At 43.3% G+C, this 10,408-nt stretch overlaps 2 protein-coding genes across 4 annotated transcripts in view; both read left to right on the plus strand.

The window, feature by feature from the left end:
* Positions 1-3,634, plus strand: part of GNPAT (glyceronephosphate O-acyltransferase) — a 22,162-nt gene extending 18,528 nt beyond the window's left edge. For both annotated transcript variants that reach the window (XM_069800788.1, XM_069800789.1), the window contains exons 12-16: positions 111-251; positions 1,153-1,252; positions 1,345-1,438; positions 2,650-2,711; positions 3,039-3,634. In XM_069800788.1, the coding sequence (XP_069656889.1) occupies positions 111-251; positions 1,153-1,252; positions 1,345-1,438; positions 2,650-2,711; positions 3,039-3,082 (441 nt within the window). In that variant the 3' untranslated portion in view covers positions 3,083-3,634. The remainder of the gene's footprint in view (positions 1-110; positions 252-1,152; positions 1,253-1,344; positions 1,439-2,649; positions 2,712-3,038) is intronic.
* A 117-nt stretch (positions 3,635-3,751) lies between these two features.
* PDCD2 (programmed cell death 2) lies at positions 3,752-9,675 on the plus strand. 2 transcript variants are annotated; one of them, XM_069800791.1, is made up of 6 exons: positions 3,752-4,084; positions 4,208-4,462; positions 5,818-5,955; positions 7,019-7,134; positions 8,413-8,529; positions 9,236-9,675. In XM_069800791.1, exons 1-6 carry the CDS (start codon positions 3,784-3,786, stop codon positions 9,395-9,397), a joined length of 1,089 nt encoding a protein of 362 aa, XP_069656892.1. In that variant the 5' UTR covers positions 3,752-3,783; the 3' UTR covers positions 9,398-9,675. The 2 variants fall into 2 exon arrangements, with proteins under 2 accessions (XP_069656892.1, XP_069656891.1); XM_069800790.1 differs by having other exon boundaries at positions 3,753-4,084; positions 5,770-5,955.
* Positions 9,676-10,408: the final 733 nt, after the last annotated feature.

The raw sequence follows: 10,408 nt of genomic DNA on the forward strand, positions 1-10,408 counted from the left end.
CAGAAATGGAAGTGGTGTCCTGTTGTGTGGTTTTTGTTGTTGATTTTGTGGGGAAAGGTAGCTGCGCTTACAGTAGATGTTAAAATTTCGGTTATGCTTCTCCCTCCCAGGATTTTGAGGAAGGATGTTTTCTACTCACAAAATGTGATGCCATTCAAACAAGTCAACAGGAAATCTACCCTACCGACAAAGGAAGTGTTATAGTATCTTTCTTGTCAGCTATGTTCAAACCTTTTGTGGAAGGTTATCAGGTATGTTGTTCTTCAGAAAATTATCTTTTTTTCTACTGTGTTTTATAGGAGAAACCAGGAGAGCTGTGATACTTCTGCACTATAAATAGTGACTGTTTTGTGGCTGGAGCGTGCAAGAGTTGAGAAATAGCAGTAATAAATATCTTAAACACCACCTTCTCCCCAGGATCCTGATTTTTAGCTTTTGGCTCAGACTTTTCCAATTGACTAAAGCAGTAACTCCCTTGTAATGTGGTGGCCCGTTGTGGGTTTATAAGCTTAACAGGGAGCGTGCTGCTTACCAGGTTCATTGGTCTTGCTTAATTCATTTTATGTAGGCTGTCCTGCCAGGTGCAAAAATGAGTTTGCATGTCATATCTGATAGCTTTTTGGGAGTCATTAATTGCATCCATATCTCTTTAAATTCTTTTGGGTTTCCAAGGTTTCTAATAAGACTAAACACTTTCATTCTTGTAATAAGCGATGTATACAAAAAACAGGAGGCTAAAAATCTCAGCTATGTCTGTGTAAGATTGGTGGGACTGTAGGCATTTGAACCTAGTGGAGTCTGGTGTGTGATGTGGGCTGAATTCCACTGATTTGCCCAGTTTTTACCATCTGTAAAACAGGTATTGCTTTAAAAAAAATTATACTGTTTTTGTTTGTGAGAACAGGAATGTTAAATTAATGTCTAAGGTAACTATTATAGTAGTACTGAACCTTATTTTAATATCAGGATTCTCGTGCTTGTGAAACAGTAATAAAAATTTCAGAAGCTCTATGTAATGATACCTTTTGAGTTCCTCTCCTACAGTTTTCAAAGTGGAACAGGATTACTGACTTATGAGGGCACATCTGTTTGTAATTCATAACAAGCTGACAATCAAAAGGAAAGAAGTGCTAATTTTTTTTAAAATGTTAGTTAATTTTTAGATACCTCTCAAAGGAAACAAAAGAAGCCTTTACGGAGAAGCAGTTGATACCTGGAGTCCGCAACTTTGTTTTTCAACTTCTTGAGAAGGGTGTGTACAGCCATTATGCAATAAGGTTTTACAAGTGTAGCTGTTAATAGACAGTGATAAAACTTTTAATTGTGTTTCTGCTTTCTCTGTAGGGAACACGCAGTGTTACGAAGCGCTGTCTTCTGACATGCAGAAAAATGCCTTAGCAGCTCTTGTGCAACTAGGTGCAGTGAAGAAAAAGAAAATGTAAGTAACATTGGCTTTTTGGTGTATAGAAGTCAGCGTGTGGTCTTGCTGGCAATTCTTAATGATTGAGCTATTAGTAAGAAGCAGAACAGCAGAACCCCGACTGCCCGAACACCAGTCAACTGAAGGTTGTTTGGATTTACCTGAGTCACAGTGAAGACCCAGGTAGTTCCTTTCTGTATACGTTGTAGGAGCAGAATGGCACCCTGTCACAGTGGAAACACTCCTGTGGGACCCAGCAACAAAATTCATTAACTCACTAGCAGGCTGCTTCTGCCTCCCTTTACCTTTTGGTTTTCAAAGTTTCTCCCAAGGCTTTGATAAGCAAAGAGAACAGTCCTGCTTATTTTTAATAGAAGGGTTACTCTGTGTGTTAGAATGAGCCTCATCAGGCAATGTAAGCAATACGGAGATACTGCTGATTTTGTGGGGGCGGTTCAGCACTGATGTCTCAAAGCAATTTAACTGAAAGCTTAGTCATTAAAGTCTTTTAACACAGTTCATAGTTTATAGGCCTAAGACTAAAAAGCAGCTATTGTTATAAAAAAATACAGTGACAAGCATTTCCTGTTACCAAATTAATTTGTGTTGTGGTGCTTCTTACTGTATTTAAAAGTATAACCATGGAAGTCCCTGATACAAGTCCCCACATTCTCTTGAGTGTTTCACAGAATGTAGTTGGCAGCTGATGACCCTGAGCTATTTTCTTATGCCCTGTTCAGGAAATGGATTGGTTAAGGTTTGTAGTGCTCTTGGAAAGTGCACAAAGTACTGTTGTTATGTCCCCTGCCCTCTCACAGTGCTAAATAGATGTGTATAGCTAAATTCCCCTTTCAAGTAAAAGGAAAAAATCAATTGAGTGCAACAGAATTTGACATCAGCTGAAGATCTGGTTCAGTTTCAGCAAGATAGTAATGAAAATTATATGATTGAAAACATACCAACATTCTTTTCCTGCAGTTGTCCCTAATAAAAATCAAGGGAAGAGAGAAACATGGGGACTGTGAACAAGGGGAAGGCTAAAGAAACCATAACTGTCCTTGAGTACAATCTGCTTAGAAGTCTGCCATGTCCTTAAAATTAATATGTATGCTGGTAGGATGAAAAACATGATGTAGTTATGAAAATGTTTAATTCGGATTATTTGTATAGCAATGACTGGAATAAGAAATATTCATTCAAGAGACAGGTGTTTTTTCTTTCAACCGTAGGTCCAATGGATTCACTTACAATGTAAATCAAGAGGCGGTTAATAAAATCCTGGACATGTTTGGTAAGTGTTCTCTAATTAATTTGAAGAGAGCTTCTCAAGTTATAAATTACTTTGGACAATACACGTACGTTAGATATAGTGATTTTTCCCTAGTAGTTCCTTAGATTTATCTGTATAAAAATCCTAATTTTTATTTTTTTTTTTTTTTTTTACAATACTTTCTCTGGTGTCATTGACTGCAGCTTTGAATCTCCCTACTTTATTTGAAATAGCGTGCAACCCAATGACCAGGGAAAATAAAGCAAGAAGTAGTTTAATGGAGTGGTATTTGCAGCATTTTGATGATGAGTGTTTACTGGTTTGTTTTTTGGTTTTTTTTTGCGTCAGACGCCAGGATACCTGTACAGAAACCTGTAGCCGCACGGCTTTAAGCAGTTTGTGATGCTGTGACTGGATGTAAGCGCCTGCCGAGAACGCCGACCACCACCCAGCCGGAGCAGGGACCCAGAGGGAGGCGGAGGGAGAGGTGTTCTCCCTCACCGCTTAGAAACTGCTGCCGCCGAGGGTTTAGAGCTGTATTTGTATCCTCACTGTGTATTGTTTTTTATAACAGATTAAGCATCAGTTTTGGGGTTTTTTTTTGATAAATATTTAAAGAGATGCGCACAGTAACGGCTACTTAAATATGTTTTTCTAGACTTGTAACAAGGAATGTGATTGGTTTCAAATATTTCATGGATGTGAAAATATAACAGGGACTTAGAAGACTTGCTATTAAAGTTAATGTTTAGAAAAATACATTGCTGGCTGGCTAAATGTAAGATAAGGCCCTTACGAACGAAGAGCACGAATCAAATCTTGCGCAATGGCCACAAACGCTAATTGTGCTTCATTTTTTTTTTTTTTATTTTAAGGCAACTTGGCATTAATTACTTTACGAATGTTCTATTTAAAAACTGAATTAAAGCAGCGTCTTCAACGTGTCTGTTATCTCCCCCCCCGTGCCCTAACTGCGCTGTCCGCCCTTCCCGCCTTTGCCCTGTGAGGAAACCGAACCGCAGGCACGCGGGGGGAAGCGGCGGGGGGCGGCCGCTTCCGGCGCGAGGCGAAGCCCCGCCCTTCCGGCGACAACATGGCGGCCGGCGTGGAGCTGGGCTTCGCGGCGGCCGCGGCGGGGCCGGCCGGTGCCTGGCGGTTGCGCAGCGCCTGCTTCCCCAGCAAGGTCGGGGGTCGGCCGGCGTGGTTGGGCGAAGCCGGGTTGCCGGGTCCCGCCGCCCTTCGCTGCGGCCGTTGTCAGCAGCCCTGCGCCTTCCTTCTCCAACTCTACGCGCCGCTGCCCGACCGCCCCGACGCCTTCCACCGCACCCTCTTCGTCTTCGCCTGCCGCGGCGCCGCCTGCTACCGCCTGCCGGGCCCGCGGGGGCCGCTCTGCGGTGAGGCGAGGCGGCGGGGGCGGGGGGGGCGGCGAGCGAGCGAGGAGGCTGTGAGGGGAGTGTGTGTGGGGGGGTGGTGGTGAGGCGAGGGCCGCCCCGCCGACGGCCGCCTCTCTCCCGCAGTGTTTCGGAACCAGCTGCCGCGGCGGAACGACACCTACCCCGCCGAGCCGCCCCCCGAAGAGCCGCCCCCGGGCCTCGCCACCGCTGCTCCTCCGCTCCGGCTCGGCAGCGGTGCCGCTCTCTGCCGCGTCTGCGGCTGCCTGGGGCCCCGCGTCTGCGGGAGCTGCCGCCGCGCTGCCTACTGCGGCCCCCAGCACCAGGCGCTGGACTGGCGGCGGGGGCACCGGAGGTCCTGCGGGAAGCACGCCGCCGGAGGTGGGTCTCTTCGGGGGGGTAGATGTGTGTGGGGGGGGGGGACCCGCTACGAGTGTGCCGTTGGGCTCCGTCGTTTGTGAGCTGCGGCGGTGGCGCGGTGCTCGCCGAGAAGGGTTGCGGTTGCGAAGCCGGCGGTCCTTTCGGCGTGCCCAGCTTGCACGTTCGTGGGGTAAGGGCCTGCAGAGGAGAGAAGAAAGGAGGTCGTGTCTTCTGCGTTGTACGACGTGCGAGGAAACGATCGGTTGGTTGTTCTTTCAGATTCTCAGCCGTTTACTTGATGTGACATAAGAACGTGGGATCTGTGTTGTTCCTGGAAGGCTAATAAATGTAAGGCGTGCCTTTGGTCCCTTCTCAAAGACCTCTTTCTGCATGCCTTATGTCATGAAAAGCTGAAAGGACGTAGACCAATTTTTCCCTTTTAAGATGGCTTATTCGTGAATTGTTAAGGAACAGACAAAGGTGACGCCTTCCCAGGATAGTGTGACGATCAGTGGGTGAAGAGAGTAGTTTCCATGAGCGTGCTATTTTAGAGACCCTTTCCTTAAACCGTCCCCTCTCCTGCTCTCTCATCTCACTCATACACTTGTTTGCTGATGTTAAAGGGACAAGTACAGAGTATTTAAAGTATTTTTTTAATCTTCAGAAGTATCATATTAATAATGAGGCAATGAAACTTGGCGTGTGTGACGTATCTCACGTTGTACCTTGTGGGATGCTAGTCCTGAAAATTTTGTAGGAAGCGGAAATAAGCGGACCACAAGAAGTTGAATTGTGCAAATCAAGTTATGGGTCAGACATTTGAAACATTTAATTTAAACAAGGGAGACCTGAAATATGTACTAGCATGTAGTTAATACTGTCATTACAGAAGGTATATTTGATGCATTTGTGGAAACTTTGCCAACTCACAATACGCAATGGAAAAGTAAGAAAAATGGTACGGCCTCAGGGTGCCTGTTGCACGCTTGACTTGTGTGCCTATGCTAGCTAGAATGAGATACACACAGGGCTGTCGAGCCACAGGTTTTGGTTTTTAAAATGCAGCTGCAAACGCTGTTTAGTCTGTCTTCTGTGTCTCTTGGATTTACAGAGATTCAGAGCAACATGTCACCTATTGTAGCTTTCTACTGTCCTTAATATAAAATCTTTTTTACCTTTAAATCAGGCCTAGCAGCAATGTAAATTGTTCTCGCTCATGCAGTGTTTGTGCTGTATTTTCGCTATGTAGTTTGCTGTGTAGCTTTTGGGGAGAAGGACATAAAATACGAGATGACATTATGAAATGGTATCCGTTTTCTGTTTTGTAGATGATTCGGCAGATGCAATTCCAGAGCATAACGAATTCCTTTTTCCAGAATATGAAATTTTGATAGAACCTGAGGAACCAGAATTTCCTGCTGACAGCAGCATAGATCCCAGTGATGAACAAGGAGCTGCAGCTACATCAAAGGACCCGAAAGAACAAGGGGAACTCAGAGCTACAGGCAGTGCAGGTAAGAAATAAGATGCTGTCTAATTCTTCCTAAAGAAGCCTGTATCACCTCTTTTAAAATATAAAATATTGTGATTTTTAAGTTCATTGTAAACTACTGGTGACAAAAGGCTAAATCTACAGTCATTTGTGATGCAAGTTTTTTGTAGACATCCCGTAATTTACATTGCTTTTAGAGGAGAGAGACTTACTAAGCCCCAACTCCAGGAGCTGTTGAAGTGGCTGTTGCTGCAGTGAAGCTGCAGGTAGCTGGGAGTTACACCGTGTCCCCGTATGCTTCCCGCAGGGAAGGAACAACTCCAGTGAGAAAAACAGGGCCCTGAGCCCCTGCTGCTGGACGCTGTTGGAATCGGGAGATTTGATTTAGATGGTCTTGGCTTGACTTGGTTCACTTTGTCTTAATTTATGGAAGATACTTAAGAAAATCTCCTTGTCTGTGCTAGAAGAAAACTGTTCTGAGGCTATTTGAACTGACCTTGAATGAAGCAGCTGATGTGCAGGCCGCTTTCCCCCCGCACCCTTAAAATTCATGATGTGTTTGCAGCTCACCGCACTGGCTTTGCACCTGCCCAGGATGGAGAGTTTGTGGTAGTACAGGGGAAGGCTGCTGGGTTCCCAGCTGTCCCTTACTGGGGTCTAAAGCTGTCTCGAGACTGCTTGGTGCTCCACGTTGATGTGAATGTTGGAGTGTAAGAGACACACTCTTCAGTGCTAGAAACTGAAGTCTGGCACATGCACGGCATGGGTGGCCTTTTCCAGGTGTCACATTCTGAAGGCTGAGCAGTCTAAGCAATACCAGCTGGGAGCCATAAACTTTGGTAGATTAACTCCTTCCCTTTCCAGCATTCCAGTACTGACATCTATGTTTAAAATGCAAGTAAAACTAGTAAATGGATCTGTGTGTGACTGAATCTTAAGAGGTCACAAAAAAAGTCTCGGAGTGATTTACGGCAGGAATGATTCTTGAGAGCAAAATGCACTTACAGGTGCAGTATTGTTTTTAATTTTTGGCTGTCTTGCATTAGCCTGTAACCTTTGAGGTTTGGGGTTTTTTTCTTGCTTAGGTGAAGCATTTCAATCCTTAGATGAAGAGACACTGGAAGCAATGGCAAAACATGAGACTGAAGAAGACAAGATCTTCCAAATGTTTAAAGAACGAGTAGCTGCCGAACCAGAGCAGGTCAGAAGATGCGGCAGCCTTAGAACTTGCAGGTTCTGACACAGCATCCTGCTGCACCTGCAGAATGTTTCACTGCCTTTTGTACCTACGGTTAGAAATGGCGATGGGGATGCCTCCTCGTCCTCCACACACCTTGACCAATATACCCTAATTTTACGTGCAGAACTTGACTCATGCTGAAGTAAGAATTTAGCACCTGCTCGTTTATCTCAAACAGAAACTGGTCAGGATAAGAAGGCACAGGGGTGCTTAAGCCAATGTCGTGGGGGGAGGACCTGCCATCCTGGGAAGTGGTTCTAACCAGAGGGGGTCGTGAACCATTGCACTCTTCCTTAGCCTTTGGCCCTGTTGGCTTTCCTTCTCAGAAGAACCAAAACTGCAGAGAAGAGCTCTGTCAATTGTCACTAGCTGCATGGGAGGCTGGTTTGGCTTTTTTTAAGGTTGAAGAAATTAGTGATGGCTTTAAAATTTCAACTATTTAAAATAGAACGGAACTATCCTCCCATGCTATTTCTTGCTAACACAAGAGGCTGAAGAAAGCCACATTGTCAAACAAAATCATGGTTCCTCGTTCCATTCAGAGGAAACACTGGCCTAAATCCATAAAAGTGGTGGAGGACGAAGAAATTCTCTCCATGTTTTACCTGGTAGCTGAGGGGTTAAGGTGCCCACCCAGGAAGTAGGAGATTTTAAGTCTGTTCCCTTCTTTGCTTGGGGTAGGTGCATCACCTCCCTCTATGACTGATCTGCTTAAGTGTCCTCTTGTTGATAATGCCTGATTTGCTGTATAAATGTTTAGGTAGTAACAGAACAACAAAGGATATGCATGTCTGAAAATACCTTCTTCTTGGATGTTAGGACAGTCCCCTTGCATTTAGATGTAGAACTGCAAACGGAACTGGGCTGCATTCCTGACTTTTCTGTATACTGTACTACGTGCTGATTATGAATCTGCTCTTCCTCCATCTCAAGACTAAAATACATGACTGAACATTTCTGGGTCCCTTAATTAGAGAAATACAAATCATTGCAGTTTATCCCTGGATCATTGAAAAAATACTGTTACGAATACTTGCATGATTCAAATAGTTAAGAAAACTTACATAAAGAACCTGTCTTAGTTGCAAATGCAGTATTCTAAATGATAGACTTTGCCATGGGTATTACTTAAAGGAACTGACCTTTTTCTGCAACATCTTACAGCTTTGTCTATGTCAGTAAATACCCATTTTATACCAAGGTGAAAAGATGGTTTTGAGAACTTCTGCTCTATTTCAGATTATTAGATACTGCAGAGGAGGAGAAGGCCCAATCTGGGTATCAAGTGAAAATATTCCTGATGAAAAAGATATCCCAAATTGTTCATGTGGTGCCAAAAGGATTTTTGAATTCCAGGTATGTAAATTCATTTAAAGGTAATATAGGTAACGTAGTTTAGAGTCTAAACAGGATCTAATTGTATAGGCGTTGGCTTGTTAATTAGAGCAAGGTAGTTGAAGTTACTACAAACTAACTATGCTAAATTGTACAGAGCCCTTATTTACTATCATAACTGCTTTTTTTCCTATTAAGACTTACACGTGTAGAGGGTAGGTTCCCATCTGATAATTCGCACCCTCCATAAAATGGTGCACTTGTGAATATGGAACCATCTCGTAAGTAATAGGAGTCTGGTATATTTTTAAAAAAAGCCTTCACGATGTCAACTGGAAATACATCTGGCTGGAAGTATTCAGTGGTAGAATTTTGAATGCTCGAAGCACATGTATGGTGAATACACTTAATGTCATGCAAAGGCAAAACATAGTTACAAAGGTAAATTTCACATGGAAGGAGGCCTATAAAAATCAGGCAACGCTTAGTCAAATAAAACATCTATAGATAAGTAGGGCCATGCCTTTGATTCCCTGTGCATCTACTATACTGCTTTGGAAATTCCAAATTTATTTTATTTGTGATGCTGTGTTACTTGGTAGCTTTGATTGGGATTTTGGTGTAAGAGAATGTAAATGAAGGCAGGACCCTTTTGGAAGAGACACAGGGAGAGGGCAGAGAGCTGTGGTTTGCCTCTAAACCTGAAACCTTTTGTTTTTCCTTGAAGATTATGCCACAGCTCCTGAACCACCTCCAAGTTGACAGCCTTGGAGAGAGCATTGACTGGGGAACGCTGGTGGTGTACACATGTGCTGACAACTGTGGTGGGGGAAATGAATACCTGGAAGAGTTCATATGGAAACAAGACTTCTCTGCAGGCTCTATTTAACTTCCATCAAGTTACTAAGTTGAGTCATCTAAATAGAATACTTGCCTTGTTTCAGTGCATCTCTGCACTGTGCAAACAGGTAATTGAACTAAAGTCGCTGGTAACTGTGCGTCTTGTAACAGTTGCAGAACTACTAAAAGCAGACCTTGACAGGCTCTCTCTTGTGCTCCACAGGGGCTTTTACTTCAACCTGGTAATGAAGCCAGATGCATTTGTTCAGTGAATTTCACTTCAAATCTCAATTCTGAATGTTTAAATAAAAATGAAGTATTTTTGGATTGGTGAAAGTATCTTTTGTTGGTGGCTGAACGTCAAGAACTTAGATTGTTGTCTGTCAGGATTTTCTTTGTGCTACTGAAAAATTAACATAAATTCCCAGAGAAAAGCAGACTACTGTATGATCACTTGAGTGCTTATGCTCAGGAGGCGTCCAGAAGCCATAGCTAAGACAAAACTACCTAGTCTTTCACTGTGGAATTTAAATCTGCTTCTCTTTCTCAAAAGGTACACTGAATCTAACTTGGCAGTTGTTACATGTTCTGATTGAGTGGGTATTCAAGATAAAACACTTAATTTTTGTGCATTTTATCTGACTTAAAACTATTAAATGAGTTAGCCTCATGCAGAAATAGTTTAACTATCTGGTGCAGAAGCAGTTTAAACAAAGCCAGCCATACCAGAACATGTTTGTCTTGTTACTTACTGCCTGCAGCAGCAGATTTTCAAGCTGAATTGTACCTGAAGTCTGCCATCTTTGGTGAAGTTTAAAAATAAGTAAGTGCCCTCTGCAGGGATTCTTCTACTATTTGATTGCCATATATCTGAGGCAAGAGAGAAGTGAAACCATAATGCTGAATTTACTGTGGTAGTTGCTTGGCTATAGCTACATTTGCAGAAAAGATAAGGCTTTTTTTTTTTTTTTTTAGTGTCTCAGTATAGCATTTACTTCAGCTACATATTCCCTCATCCTGCTTAAACCCTTCATGTTTGCTTACCAGTGATTCTGAAGGT

The sequence above is a fragment of the Haliaeetus albicilla genome, chromosome 13, assembly GCF_947461875.1.
Source record: "Haliaeetus albicilla chromosome 13, bHalAlb1.1, whole genome shotgun sequence".
NCBI classification, from domain to species: Eukaryota; Metazoa; Chordata; class Aves; order Accipitriformes; family Accipitridae; genus Haliaeetus; species Haliaeetus albicilla.

What these genes read in the sequence shown, in the direction of transcription:
- PDCD2 (XM_069800790.1), top strand. Translation starts at nt 3,784, where the DNA reads ATGGCGGCCGGCGTGGAGCTGGGCTTCGCGGCGGCCGCGGCGGGGCCG. An exon ending in CAGAGCTACAGGCAGTGCAG is followed by an intron (nt 5,956 to 7,018) that starts GTAAGAAATAAG and finishes TTTCTTGCTTAG; the next exon opens with GTGAAGCATTTCAATCCTTA. An exon ending in AAAGGATTTTTGAATTCCAG is followed by an intron (nt 8,530 to 9,235) that starts GTATGTAAATTC and finishes TTTTCCTTGAAG; the next exon opens with ATTATGCCACAGCTCCTGAA.